Here is a 16,449-nt window from a genome sequence, read left to right on the forward strand (position 1 = left end):
ATGCCCCTTTAAAGACTGGTCATACAGATGAGATTAGTCCTTTAGATGAGACTGTATTTAAACCGATGTGCCGTGTTATAGAAGGCGCTAGAACGAAAAAGATCCCTCACTGCTCAATATGCCTACATATAAATTTTTAGACATACATAATGCAATTACTGAATATGTCAAAATTTGTCTAATATCAATTCGCTTCAAGTATAATTAATACATATACAAGTAACAGCTTTTCAAAAAGCTTGCCTGACTTAATCAATCAATATCTGTAAGAGAAGTGATAAACCTTTTGAGCAATACTTTTTTGTGTTTGAAATATGACTTTTTATTTGAGAACCTTGTAAAAATATTTAATTATTTAACTTGTATAAGAACGAAGCCTTTGCTGCATTCTGAAGAATTGTTAACAAAATGGTTAATGTATGTGGGTTTTCTGTCAATCGCTACTCCTCGGTCCCACTCCTCGGGCCTTATCTAAGGAAGAAGACCACAAATGTATTGTTAATCTATACGCCATGACACCCCCCCCCTTTTCACAAACTTTGAAATAAAAGCATCGATGATGAATATAGACCTATTATCTGTGAAATATGGAGTTAACTTTATTCAATGTAATGATATTATCTAAAATATACTATAGAAGGGACTTCTAACTCCGTTTTTATTATGAACAGGAAATGTATAAATTTTTAACATCCGATGATGTCGATGTTTTTCGACCTCTGACGAAAAGACCCCAAATGATGCGATTGACCTTTCTGCAAGTAGATTGATCTACCACTGGATCTAAATTTAAAGCTACATCTATTCTGAAATCTGTTGTCAAATCATTCATTTTAAACACAGGCGCGGATCCAGAAATTTTTCCAAGGGTGGGGGGGGGTGGGGGGGGTCCAGCCCAGTCCCCAGCGTTTACCAGGGGGGTAGCCTTTTTCTTGCTTTTGTATATAAATTTAATACCCTTGCAAATTCCAGGGGGGGGAGGGTCCCGCTCTAGATCTGCGCATGGAACATTTTAGATAATGGATATAACTAAATACTACGACGGCGTATTAGTGCAAATTTAATAATGTAGAATTTTTTTTAAATCGTTTGTACGATTTAATAAATCGTTTGTACGATTTATTAAATTGTACAAACGATCTACTAAATCGTACAAACGATTTATTAAATCGTACAAACGATTTATTAAATCGTACAAACGATTTAATAAATTGTACAAACGATTTAATAAATTGTACAAACGATTTAACAAACAAATTGTACAAACGATTTATTAAATTGTACAAACGATTTACTAAATTGTACAAACGATTTATTAAATCGTACAAACGATTTACTAAATTGTACAAACGATTTATTAAATCGTACAAACGATTTACTAAATCGTACAAACGATTTATTAAATCGTACAAACGATTTATTAAATCGTACAAACGATTCAATAAATTGTACAAACGATTTAATAAATTGTACAAACGATTTAACAAATAAATTGTACAAACGATTTAACAAACAAATTGTACAAACGATTTATTAAATTGTACAAACGATTTACTAAATTGTACAAACGATTTATTAAATCGTACAAACGATTTACTAAATTGTACAAACGATTTATTAAATCGTACAAACGATTTACTAAATCGTACAAACGATTTATTAAATCGTACAAACGATTTACTAAATCGTACAAACGGTTTACTAAATCGTACAAACGATTTACTAAATCGTACAAACGATTTTAAAAAAAAATTCTACATTGTTAAAATGGCACTAATACGCCGTCGTAAAATACGTATCTTGTAGGAAAGTATTTTCTCCAAAACAGTAGTAGTTTGTGTTCATTGATCTTTTATTCTGAAAGGTGGGTACTATTATAGTTTTTTTTAGAATGAAATAGGTAAAACCAACATTTAGATCTAGGCCTTTGTGGAAAAGAAATCCAAGATTTCGCACAGGTAATTTCTTTCTGGAATCTGGTTGAACTGCGTCGATCGTTTGTGGTGATTGAACTAGTCCATTAAAATATGGAATAAACCAACAGAGGGGAAACATATTAGAGAAATCATTTCTTTTGTTTTGCATGTCCATATTTTGATACATACGATTCATATGTTGTTTTAAGGAATAAGATAACATTTGTAGACAGAATTTCTGAATCATAAGAAGATGGAGGTTACAATAACAAACTATTTAATTCCATGAAAGTTAGCACCCCCATTCATACAATAGAACAATCCAAGAAAAGGCGCGAAGATCGCTTACTCGTGACATTTGGCGCGAAAAGAGCGATTCACCCCTTTCGTAGAATATAAATGGACTGATCCAGTAGTATAGAAAAGCAGAAGAAAAGATGCTCGGACACATTGAAACGGTTAATCACATGGAATAATCTGTTTCATGCAGACAGAGTAAACAAAGGAAATACTGCATTATTTTGTATCAGTAAAATCATTGTTTCCCTGAAAAATGTTTCTTTTAAAATGCAGGTAAAAGATTTCCAATGTAAATCAGGTTGCACAAAATCTAGCTCTCTGGGTATGATCTATTAGTTTCGGATCAAGCAATTATCAATCCTTATACAGCCTGACGCCGTGACGTCAGGCAATAATGATCTCTGATTTTAGAAAAATAATTGATGGATGTATACGGACAGGTACAGTATACTGGCATTTTTATTCCCGTTAGTCCAAAAAATCGTGTAACAGGTCGAAAAAAAATTATTCAGTATATTGATTTGATTGCTGATTCACATACAGATGGATCAACAATGTGACCCTGTCCTTATTCACTGTCGTTTCAGTGAGCTTGTCAACATTTTAAGCCCCAGGGTTCTAAGTAGAGGGCCAAACAGGCATGTAATTATATATGTGTATATTTGTAATATCATAAAAGATTCTGTCAATTAGTTGAAGCATGTTGGATATAAAGTACACAATACATAAGTAAAACAAGATGTGTTTGTGAAACACTATGCGCCCGGCGGCAACAAAAATCGAAAAAGCTATTTCTAGCATACTAGCATAGGTAACAGTCAAGGTCACAAGGTCATTGACCTTGGTGTCGTTTGAAAGACCTTGATTAGTGGAGTATGCATACCAAATATGAAGTCTCTATCTTTCATGGTTCAAAAGTAATGGCGAAGGTTAACGTTTGCAGACAGAAAAGCTATTTTTAGCATATAGGTCACATTCAAGGTCACGGGGTCATTCATATTGGTGTCATTTGAAAGACCTTGATTAGTGGAGTATGCATACCAAATATGAAGTTTCTACCTTTCATGGTTCAAAAGTTATGGCAAAGGTTAAAGTTTGCAGACAGAAAAACTATTTTTAGCATATAGGCCACATTCAAGGTCACGGGGTCATTCATATTGGTGTCATTTGAAAGACCTTGATTAGTGGAGTATGCATACCAAATATTAAGTTTCTACCTTTCATGGTTCAAAAGTTATGGTGAAGGTTAAAGTTTGGGGAGAAACAAACAAACAAACAGACAGACAGACAGACAGACAGGACAAAAACAATATACGCCTAGGATCTATCGATCCGGGCGCATAATAAAGTAAACATATTGTCACAAGCAACAAAGTAGGATAATAAATCTGTGTACTAATAAGAATATAACATACGTGTATACTCAAATAAACAAGTAACATTTTGTAATACTTTGATCCCACTGGATATTAAGTTTACAATACACAAGCAAAATGAAATGAACATATCAACACAAGCAACAAAGGTCGATCGCTAATCTGTGTTTTAAATAAAATATGCAATTGTGAATGAACATATTCCCTTCTTGTCCGACACTTCCATACAAATTTGAACTTTTGCAGCTACTCTAAAATAGGTACAAGCAGTATAGCATACACATGCATTCACATAAAATGAACTCTCCAGCACTCTCCATTCTTATAAGATTAAGAAAAACAAGCAATTCTTTAATATTCTACACAATAATCAACGAGCTCCTAATCTGTAGCTCCTTTATTACGGTTGATTACAGTTTTACTTCTTGGACATTTCATTTGATTGTATCTAAACCTGTTTGGATTTTAACAATTCTATAACATTATCCTTTCATGTAAATTGATTGATTTTGATTTTGATTAAATGCTATACATTTGTTAAAAGCACTGCTATCCGATTAATGATGAAGCCATTATCTCCAACATAGCAACGGTAACATTGCTTGACTACGGGTGATATTCCATAAAAATAGCGACTGCACAGAATTCATATGCACAAGGCCCACTGTCATTGAATTTGTCTGAGAGTTTGACGCCAGGCTCTTGTCTTGTTAAAAATGTTATGTAGATCTGTCCTTTATTTTGGTAAGCCTTCTTTACATATTTTCTGGGTATATATGCATAGCTTCCTTTCTATTTCTTTAATATCTAGTAATAGCTGGATACAAAGCACATAAAATGTCCAGTTTCTCACATTAGGTTCAGTGTTTTGAGCACCATGATAATTGTAATCCCAGTGGAATGCTTTTTGGTAAGTCCGTCCTTATTCGACATTATCAAACAGTTCCCCATCCAGAACATATTTAATCATCAATTTTATATATATGGGAGCCATTTAAAAGCGTCATTTAAAGTCAGAGGGGAAGTAAATCCTGTTTAATCCTAAAAATACCTCAGTACACGATTCTAAAGGCTGTCTATAGGTGCGAAACTATTGAAACTCTATAAACAGAAAGGTTATCCTAAAGGAATACAAAACATATATTAAGTTATGAACCAAATATCATCAGCATTTTCGTAGTGACTTCTAGTCTCTTTCTAAAATTTTGATTTTTCAGGGATAAAAATCATGATTTCTATATTGCTTCACACTTGATAAAAACTGATTTTCAATTTTGTAAAAGTTAAAGTCACTCTGCATATGTTCGATGCATAAAAAAGTTGACTTTGGGCAGCACTGCCTGTCAGCATAAATTTTGATCTAAATTTTTCACATCTAACTCATCTGACATTAATTTTTGCATACTGGATATGAATTTCTCCAACATATCATGTTGTTCCAATTTTTCTATGATTGCTGAAATAGCATCTACATCTAAAGTCATTATAAATGGTATTAATGTTATCCAAGTCCTTTTTTCCAGTGGATCTTTGGCAGATATCCGACATTGTCGACAGAGTGTTATTGGATTCTGTCCGAGAGCATTCAATCTATTTCGGATTGACCTAATTCTCTTGATATCCTCACCCACTGTCACCTCTCATGCTGCTGGCTCTTTTCCCTACTTTTCTTATGTTGGTTTACAGATCTTTGAACAAATGTTTCTTTTCAACTTGTGTGTTAATGAAATATCAAATTCCTCATATATCCACATGTTTCATATGCAGTTTGTAATTATAATTAAGCTTATCCAAAGACTTCAACCAATGACTCTTTCAATATCTTCAACCATGTGTTAAAGTATTCATTGTTTACTAGTACTGAAAACATTCTATGAGTAAAAATTATTATTTCTGAATGGTTCAATTCTTCAAATTCGTTTTAATGTCCTCATTTGAGATTTTAATTCTTGAACATCTGATACGACTGTCTTCAACAGTTCACGTTGTTCGTGTTGATCCTTGACCAACAGTTTATGTTGTTCATGTTGATCATTGACAAACTTTTCTATAATAGCTTTAATTGCATCTTCACCTCCTTCTTTTAAAGTGAGTTTATAAATGCTATTAAGGTTGTCCAAGTATTTCTTCCCAGTGAATGTTTCCAATCTTTGGCAGATATCAGACATCGTCGTCCAGGTATCATCGAATTCTGTCTGAGAGGTGGAGGCTGAACTCACGTGTGCAGTCAAACTGTTTCGGATGGACCTAATTCTCTCGATATCGTCACCCACTGTCACCTCTCCTGCTGCTGGCTCTTCTCCCCATTTTCCTTTTGTTGGCTTAGGGATCTTTGAACAAATGTTTCGGATTAATGTGTAGGTTAATGAAATGTCAAAGTTCTTATATCCTGGTTGTTGGGGATTCTGTAAGAGATATTCTTGTTCGGGGCGTAATCTTTTATAAATTGGTGATGCTTTCACCTTGTTGTAAATCAAGAAAGAGGGCACCTCCATCTCTAGTACATCTCTGTATGCCTGATTTAACACATCGTTTGTTGCCATTCCAAGTTTTGCGAATCTTGATCGTCCCTCGAGGTCATGTCCAGCAGAGGCCACTGGAGTTTTAGGAACGCTCATTTTTGTCTGAAATAAAATTAACCTCTATTGAACAAACTGGATAACTTAAGCAGATACAAAGAAAAATATAAAGATGTAAATTGTGTACATATTTTATTAAAATATATAACTATAGATTCCTAATTTTTCGCGAGAAAATTTTATCACAAATGGGCTCAACAACAAAGCGCAAGAATAAGAATTCGCAAATGGTTGGATAATCACGAGTTTAAACATAGATTTCAGCAGCATTAAAATAAAGGTGAGTAATTTAATTTCGCCCGTGGCGCTTCTCGTGAGATTACACGATGATTAATTCCATATATGTAGAAATCTACAGTATGTTTGGAATATGTCACTTGTTTCAGTAAGATTAAATTTATTACTGTCATGGTGCTATTTGTGAGCTTCAAGGGAATTTACAAATTTAACAATTTTACAAGTTTGGCTTTCCAGAAAGCCTGAAATTTCATCTCTTTAGTATCAATAATGTCAAAGAAATAAAACAGAAAGGAAAATATTTTAATGCAATGAATATATATGGATTATTACACCTGAAGTCCCCTAATGACTTATTCAGCAAACTCCACAGTAAAGTACGCAGTTTCTTTTGGCCGCAGTATATATATGGAAAGCATGGACGTCTGCGAGAGCACCCAAGGCGATTTTTGGTGAAATTTCATTCTAGCGGTATTTGTTGTTTACAATTTACTTAAATTCAAATACTTTCCTTGAACTATATTTTCTTAACACAATACGGAATTATCAACAATACTTATCATTCATTTAAAAGCAGCTAATCATTAAAGTTTCAAAGGAATTAATTTAATAAATTCAATTACAGACTGAAAAATTAACATAAAATTAGAGTTGACCACTCTTCTTTCATTTTTTGCAGAATGTTCCTTCGTGTCAACAAATCTATATATAGAAATCACGTCATTGTCAATTCTCCTTGTGTGGCTTATTATTTAATAAGGCATAGTATTGAGAATCAATATATATACTACACACCGAACTATAGATATTTATAAGCATCGTACTTCTTTTCTAAATTTTCCTTGGCTTTCAAATAGGCCTAAACCGAAAGTAGATCACACACTCCTAAACTAGTTCTTCTAAAAGAAAACCAGTTTACAGGCTACTTGGAACTCTGTAAAACATCGAGGACTCCCGAAAGATTAATGGAGGTTTACACTAGGATTTCACGTCCGGCATACAATCTTAATGTGTCATCTCCCGAGGGAGATGACAATCAGATCATGCAATTTTAGATGAAATGGGTGTCAGAAGTTTTAAGTCATGTAAATAAATAAAATAAAACCAAATATAATGACCATAATATCTTTGAGATGTTTTCATTAACTAGGTATTTGTTTAAACAACATTGTAGGAACAGGTTGATAGACAAATGAGACAATTCTAGATAGCTGTTATTTAATTTAGGGATATAGGTAATGAACAATATTTACCTTTTCCCAAAAACTCAAAGTTGTCTGTACATCTATTTTATGTTTCTCCTGAAGTTGACACTTGCACTGCATTTTATTGGTTGTGATTTTGGAAAGCTCACTTGCAAGATTGAAAGATAAATCTTTCTCATGACAAATAATGTTTTGACATTTGAATCCTCTATGGAATATTTTTGTGTCAATAAATGTTTCTGTCAATTTTTCTACTGCTTTTTCAATAGAATCTCCAATTTCATTTGATACTTCTATGTCTATAGGCAAGTCTTTGATTCTAAGCACTTGCAACTGGATATCATCATTGCATATGCCAACAACAACAGTGTGTGCATTATGATCAAACACTGCCGCCGTTTGATAAAGACATGGACTTCCTTCATTATCTTCATCTTTTGCAACACTCCATCTTAGAGAACTTATGCAGTATGCAACCAGTCTGTAGAACACAAACATGGCAAATGAAGTGAATCGATAGCACAAAATGGATGAGCATTCCCATTTATCTTCACTGAAGTCAGCTTTAAACTGCTTTTTGTTCATACACGGGACATACCATGACATGCCACCTTCTGATACAGCCTCAAATGTATTCAAATGTACTAGCATTTGAAGTTTCTCCATGTATGACATAATTTCATTTTTATGTTTCAAGTAAGAGGGTTCATCTTTCCACAAAGCATCTATTACTGTTTCTTTGAGTTCCCCTGTTTTGTTGAAGGATTTCCACTCTTTGATTAATTTTTTTTGACAATCTTTATTGATGTGGTTTTCATCAGCAATTATCTTGCTGAAAGCATTAGCAAACCACTGAATGTCTAGTATAACATGTTCCCGCAATTCCACTTCTTCAAAATTCAAAAGAAGACCATGGTTGTGAAAACATTTTAAAAAGTTTGACATTTCTTCATCACTTTTGATTTGGTATTCATGGGGAAGAGATAAGTTGAGCTTCCAGATTTCACTCAGGGTCAAAACCTTCCAGTCTCCTTCATTCAATAACTGCTCCATTAGAGCCCATGAAGAAGGCAATTCAACTTTTGTATTGTTCTCATCTGTAAATAGTTCCACTATGGACTTTTTCATTGACTCCAGGTGTTCCTTGGTATTTTCATTAAGTTTCTTTAAACCGACTGCATATTCCCGATCATTCAGAGACTCACTTAACCAATCTCTGTCCTCGTCTGGTACAGCTTTCCAAAACTCTCCAAAATACTTTTTTATTTCCTGAAGATAAAAACAAAGCAAGCATGAAAATATTTTATAAACATAATTGTGCGCTATAATTATAATAGTGTAATGCTATATCATGGGTTGATCTTTGAAAAATTTGGAGTTACCGGTATCCCAGTAGTAAAATTGGTACAAAAACTAATTGATTACAGATAAAACTGCAGAGTATCCCTTATAGTATATTTTATCACTTTGGATGTGAAGCAGTCAATAGGTAGCTTCTGTGAATGGAGAGATTTTATAATAACTTTTGTATGATATGTGTATAGAATGTGCTCTAATACAGAACACTTTTAAAAACTTAAAATCTTTTTGAATGATTTTTAATCCATAACAAGAGGCCCATGGGCCTTATAGGTCAACTGAGCATTAGCAACAACTTTCCAGTTATTGAATTTGATTCATGTTTTAAGCCAGATGCTATGGCATTCACATACCGTAAATCTGGAAATTTTCACTGTAGATAATTTTTTTAGCAAATTTGCGCGTGCATTGCATTCGCAAAAATATTTTTCTTAAAAATAAATCAACATGATTGTGAAGAATTTTTTTCTGAGAACTCGTGTCTCTTTTTAACTCAGTGAATAGGCGTCGGTAAGCACTGGTCATTTTTAAAAGAAACCTGTTTACACTAGTCTACTATATAACTACAAGTTAATTACCCGTGCGTGTAAATTGCCCTCATTATATGCAATATCATCCGATGATTTGACAAGCATTGAGGTGGTATGCCCCATTTTAATTATTTTCATCAATTAATTTGCCAATAAAGAGAGAACTGTCATTTTATCTAACCGTCTATCAACACGGGCGATAACTCAAACTCAGTGCATGTACTAGAAAGTTCCAAATGTAAACGCGGCGTGTAAATGTAGGTGAGAAAAAACCAAACGTTGAGAAAATTAGTTATATTTTTTCTTCGTTTGGATTATACTTTAGGTAAAAAGGCATATACAACCTCTGAAATGTTTGTTATAATTGATATAGAAATTATTTTCCGTGCAAATCCTTTCGTATTCAAAATTGTTTGGAGCGATTTTGCAATATCTTGCCACGTTGCGAGTATATTGGTGGTATTCTAACTGAGCATATTATTTGAAACATAACCTGATATGAAAATCTTCAGTGATTTTATTTTTAGCACCAATGACAATTCGCAAAAATTTGAAATGTAAAAATTAATCAACGGCTTTTTGACCCAAATTCGCAAAAATAAATCGGTGTAAAATTTTCCAGATTTACGGTATTTGAAAGAGGAACCATTGATCATCACAACAATACACTTGCTTAGCTTGGTAACTTAATACCCATTGGCAGGGTAAGGTAACAAAAAATGCATTTCAACTAATCAGTAATATATTTAGCAATAGTCAGTACTAGTGCCCTTACCACACACGAATCCCTGACCCTTAGGCCTAGATCCACACACTGCAAAATTTTTGAAAAGGCATCTTTCCTTTCAAAAAATTTGATTACATGTAATATCAAGGTGCAGATTTCAAACAATTCATTCATTTTCAGTATATACATGTAAGTACAGCCCTCATCCTCTATGGTACCCCTGATCTTGAAGCCTTGAAATTCACAATTCTGCAAGTTTAGGGTTGTTGCTCATCATAAATATATAGGTAGTTCATCTGCTTCATATCCAGAGACAGAGAAGAAGATTTTTTCAAAGAATTCAAGTATTTTCACTATATAACTAATAGAGCCACGCACTAACACCAGAACTCCTGACCCTGGGGCCATACAATTCACAATTTTGGTAGAGACACTCTTGCTCATCATAACTATGCACTTAGTTACTTTATTTAATACCTAAGAGCAGATCGAGCAGAAGATGCACTGAGTTACTTTATTTAATACCTAAGAGCACAGAAGAAGATTTTCAAAGAATTCATGTATTTTCACTATATAATCCATAGAGCCCCGCCCTAACACCAGAACCCCTGACCCTGGGGTCATAAAATTCACAATTTTGGTAGAGGCACTCTTGCTCATCATAATTATGCACTTAGTTACGTCATTTAATACCTAAGAGCAGAGAAGAAGATTTTCAAAGAATTCATGTATTTTCTCTATATAATCCATAGAGCCCCGCCCTTTAAGGTTGTTTGTATTACTGTAACAGTAATCAGTAACAAAATGTCAATCGATGCATCCTCTCTGTAGAAATTCATCTGCAACAACCATAACGTTTTTCTTGCCTAAAAATTAAACATAATATTGTTGTTCTGTAGTAGAATTAATTGAAGATACAATTGATTTTATTTAATATTCAAGCTATTATTCATTGTGAGCGTTTTGAAAGAAATTGGTTTACAGCTGTTGCTATTTTCTACTTCGAATGCATCCACTGACACATTCGGTCGCGTAAATCTGACTGATCACTAGATGACAATCGAGCTTCGTTCGACGCCATAAAAATGTAGGTCAAGTCCAGCATCCGAAGCAAGTCTGGTAGTGTCCATCCCTAGATGCAAGTTTGGTTCAGGTAGGGCTTATGGTTACTTGGGAATAAAATATATGTCAGATCCAGCAATGGACCTGCTCCAAAAACTTGAACCTGGTCACTCATCTGTTTAAATAGGTGTTAAAATTCATTTGGGATTTAGTTCCAAAAAAATAATAACCTGGTTACTTATTTAGAATATGTAGATAAGATCCAGTATCCAAAGCAAGTCTCGATTGTCCATTCTTTGATGCATCATCCATGCAAGTTAAACAGGCCTTCGAATTAAAGAGCTACTCCAAGAAATTTCACTGGTTACTCATCTGAAATTGTAGGCCAAATCTAGCACTGGAAGCAAATCTGGTAGGGTCTATCCCTAGATGTTTCATCATTGCAAATTATTTCCAGGTAAGACATATAGTTACTTGGGAATAAACGTGCTCCAAAAGCTTTGATTAATTTGGTCACTCACCTAAAACATAGGTAATTAGATTGTTCACATCAACGAATATTGTCTATAAGTAAGGCAAAGTCCCACAATTAACTATAATTCTAGAAATTTACATCCCAAAATGCAAAATTTATGCAATTTTGATCTGATTGGGCTTGCAATTACTTGGAAATAGTCTTATCCAAAAACTCCAACCAAATCGCCCATCAATAAAATATAATTCAAATCCAGCATCTGAAGTTTGAAAGTGTTCATCCCTTGATGCATCATTCATGCAAATCAAGTTAATATAGTATTTATTGTTTCTTGGTATTAAACTTGCACCCATAACTTTACCTGGTCCATTATCTGGAAAATATATGTAGGATCCAGCATCAAAAGTAAGTCTATCAGTGTTCATCCTTAAATGTAACATGCATGTTTGGTCATCATAGGGCTCATAGTATCTTGGAAATGAGAACTGCACAAAAAACATCAACCTGTTCACTCATCAAGAAAATGTAGGTCAGATCATGCATCCGAAGCAAGTTTGGTAGTGTGCATCCTTACGCATCATCCATGCAAGTTTGGTCTTCACAGGACTTAATAATTTCTTGGAAATAAGACTTACACCAAAAACTGCACCAAAAATGTTAACCTGCTCCACAAACATTAACCTGGTTATTTCTTCAGTGAAATGCAGCATTTGAAACATCGTCTGATCAATGTCACACACAAGAAGCATGTTTAATGCATGTATGATCATATAGGACATAGAACTACTTACAAAAAAAACCCCAAAAAACATTAAGGTATGACGCCGACAATGACACCGATGCCTTGGGTATCATGTAAGCTCCCCCATACTCGTTGAGGTGAGCTAAAAAAATGTAGGTCAAGTTCAGCATCTGAAGCAAATCTAGTAGACTAGTGTTTATCCCTATATGTATCAACCATGCAAATTCGGCTCTGCTAGGGCTTGTAGTTACTTGGGAATGGACCTGTTCCAAAAACCTTAGCCTGGTCATCCATCTGGAAAATGTAGGTAAGATTCAGCATCCCGAGCAAGCCTAGTTGTTTGAATCATTGTAGTCATTTATGAAAAGTTTTTCCATATGCCATATTTTCAACAAGAAGTTTATACATGAGGACCTTGGTCCTTAACGCTTATTTCATTCCTATGCAATACTTTGACCCCCTTTTGTGACCCTATCCTTCCCAAAAGGAGCCAAGATTAAAAAAAACAGAAGTTTCTGTCGAGACTGTAGCTCTACTGGTTTGTACTTATAATAAAGGAGGAGAAAATAAGCAGTTGGGACTTAAAACTTTACAAAAGTAATAAATAGAATAATGATCCTTGATTAAGTCTCTTTTTGTGGCAAGATTTCAACTAGATGCTGTCATGAGACAGTAATACCCGCACTAAGGTGTTTGCCTCTAAATACACGCTCCTACATATTGGGCGGCTTTCCAAGGAAAAAGTCAAAATAATTCTATAATTTACATGTATTCATCAAATTGAGTATGAAATTCTCAGACCCTGTGACCTATAACTCAGAACCTCTTATATTTATTTTACATGCTTAATTCATTATATACCAGTTTGAATTCTATTTATGATGTAAATTAGATTTTGATAAATGTTTTGCTCATAATAGGACCTTTTTAAATTTACTAATCCCCCCCCTCGACACTACAATCACACAGCACATACTTTTTGGAATAGGCTAGATGGAAAAGTTTTGTTAAAACATCGTTTGTTATGAATTAATTTAAAATTTGTTCTTGTACTATAAATTTCTACATCACATCACGTCGTCACCCATTATCATATTTTTAGATTAAACACCATTTGGCACACCTCGGCCGATTCCCACTTCATCTGATAAGGTGACGGAATCAGCCGAGGTGTGCCAAATGGAATTAGCACATGGCTGCAGTCTGGTGTGCATTGGATTAATTCATTTTGTGTTATAATTGGATTTATATTTCATGAAGTTGTCGAGACCTATGGCAGTCGGTAAGTACAAGTTTAAGTATAGTGGGGGGTAAAATAAACCCAAACGATTAAGTTAAAGTTCAAAAAGGGTCAAAGATCATCGCATGCCACACTAGACGAATTTCATATTGTGAAGTTATCTCCCGTTGTCGATGTGACATTCAGTTACTGCCAATACTGGTGCAGATCCAGAATTTTTTTTCAGGAGTAGGGAGGGGGTTTCACATCTCAGTTAAAAAATTCCAGCCCAGAATTTCCTGACAAGCAGGAGAAAAAAAACTGAAAACAAATAAACAAAATAAAAACAATGATAGTGTGGTCAATGTTTTCTAAGTTAGGGGGAGGATGTTCAAAGTCATTTTTTATTTGCTTCAGTATATAGTCTTGTTTAAATAACAAAGCAAATTCCAGGGGGGGGGGGATGGGGGGATTCCAATCTCCCTACCCACTCCCTTTCTCTGAAATAACAATCTATTTTGTGATTCCAATTAAATAGTATATTTTTTTCCATTTGACTAATTATACATATTTTGTTTCTTGTGTTTATATTATGTCTGTCTAAATTATAACCTTGCCCATAAGTTTTAAGTGGGATGGGCTATACAAATGGCTTCCACATTTTATAGGTTTATTTCTTGTGACAATTAAGACCTTTTATTTGGGTACCATTAATTTTTACCTCTGATCGCTTGACCTAGGATACACATTTTTACAAGAAAAATACCAAACTTTAAACTTGGCCTAAATTTTGATCAGTAGGTGCTAGGGCTTTAATGCTTAACATGTGTATTCATTGTGAACTGTCAACAGGTATAAATATGTTTGACCTTGACCCTAGAGTTTGAACCACTTAAAAAAAATTAACCTTGGCAATTAACTTTTGAACAGGAATTACTAGGGATTTCTTCATTTCACATGTGCATTCCTTCTGCAAGACTTTCTTCTGATACTAACAATTTGAACCCTTTGACCTTGACCTTTGAGTTTGCCATATATTTGAGAAACTTCAACCTTCGCCATAGGCTTCCATACAGGGACATCAGTGTTTCACAAACACATTTTGTCTTCATTATTATTTTGTGGTGTCACCATATGACGGAAAAATTCCCAAGAGAGATGTATTCACAACAAACAAACAAATTACTAAAGAAAATATAAAACATGAAAATGTTGGTCATGCATATCTCTGCATGAAAAAAACAGCTTTTCAAATACTGCAACCATATTGTAACCCTTTCAAAACACTCATTTGAGCTTTTCTGGTTTCCTTAGCATATAACGTCTGTCGTGACGTATCATCCATCTGTTTGTCTGAAAACTTTTTACATTTTTAACTTCTCTAGAACCACTGGGCCAATTTTACCCAATTCATTTTAAAATATGTACATTTGTATGTCAGACTGTCCATCTGTCTCAATAAATTTAACCTTGGTCATCACGGTCATATCTACTGAATGAGAAGAGACATTCATATTAAATTTATGTATTAGTATTTACCTGTGAGAATGGCATGGGGTTTTTTTTTAACATGTGACCTAGAAGTTTGACCTACTTGCAAAAAAATTAAATTCATCATTTTGAAAGAGAAAAGTTAAGGCATTCATATCATAATGCATGTATATTATTACCTGTGATAATACCTTTCCAAATTAATCATGACTTCTACTCTGTGACCTTGACCTTGAAGCGGTCAAGCCTAACCTACTTTTCAAAAATGTTGCATTTGCTTATAACTTTTGATTGAGATGAGATATGACTCTCACATTTGACATACTTCAAGGTGTTTCCCAGCATGCGATGCTTTTTTACCCCTTGACGTTGATTTTTTACATAATTTTCAAAATATTTAACTCTCCTAAAAGATGATTAGGCTTCTGAGGAACATTAAGGAAGACTTCAGGGAAGACAGGGCTTTTTTTTCGTTTTTCGACCCACATTTGACCCCCCGGGGCAAAATCTAAATTCCAAAACCTTACTGCACATCAACCTGACACCACCAACCATCTCCCAAAAGATGATTAGGCTACTGTGTAAAATGTAGGAGAAGTTCAGGGAAGACGGGGCTCTTTGCATAAAAAATATCATTTTTTGACCCCCATTTAAACCCCTGGGGCAAAATCAAAATTCAGAAACCTTACTGCACATTTACATGACACCAACAACCATCTCCCAAAAGGTGATTAGGCTGCTGAGTAAAATGTAAGAGGAGTTCAGAGAAGACGGGGCTTTTAGCATTAAAAACATCATTTTTCGACCCCCATTTGACCCCCCGGGGCAAAATCAAAATTCCGAAACCTTACTGCACATCTACATGACACCACAAAACATCTCCCAAAAGTTGATTAGGCTGCTGAGTAAAATGTAAGAGGAGTTCAGGGAAAACAGGGCTTTTTGCATAAAAAACGTTATTTTTCGACCCCCATTTGACCCCCCGGGGCAAAATCTAAATTCCAAAACCTTACTGCACATCTACATGACACCACCAACCATCTCCCAAAAGATGATTAGGCTACTGTGTGAAATGTAGGAGAAGTTCAGGGAAGACTGGGCTTTTTGCATAAAAAACGTCATTTTTCGACCCCCATTTGACCCCCTGGGGCAGAATCAAAATTCAGAAACCTTACTACACATGTACATGACACCACCAACCAACTCCCAAAAGGTGATTAGGCTGCTTAGT

At 34.5% G+C, this 16,449-nt stretch overlaps 1 protein-coding gene across 27 annotated transcripts in view; it reads right to left on the minus strand.

Moving 5' to 3' along the window:
- Positions 1–5,326: 5,326 nt before the first annotated feature.
- Positions 5,327–16,449, minus strand: part of LOC134255284 (uncharacterized) — a 60,679-nt gene continuing 49,556 nt past the window's right edge. For all 27 annotated transcript variants that reach the window (XM_062737814.1, XM_062737819.1, XM_062737810.1 and 24 more), the window contains 2 exons: positions 7,662–8,882; positions 5,327–6,216 (listed from right to left, as the gene is read on the minus strand). In XM_062737814.1, coding sequence (XP_062593798.1) covers positions 5,503–6,216; positions 7,662–8,882 — 1,935 coding nt within the window. In that variant the 3' untranslated portion in view covers positions 5,327–5,502. The remainder of the gene's footprint in view (positions 6,217–7,661; positions 8,883–16,449) is intronic.

The sequence above is a fragment of the Saccostrea cucullata genome, unplaced genomic scaffold (genome assembly GCF_032062105.1).
Source record: "Saccostrea cucullata isolate Sc308-1 unplaced genomic scaffold, CSIRO_AGI_Scuc_v1 ctg1728, whole genome shotgun sequence".
Taxonomy (NCBI): Eukaryota; Metazoa; Mollusca; class Bivalvia; order Ostreida; family Ostreidae; genus Saccostrea; species Saccostrea cuccullata.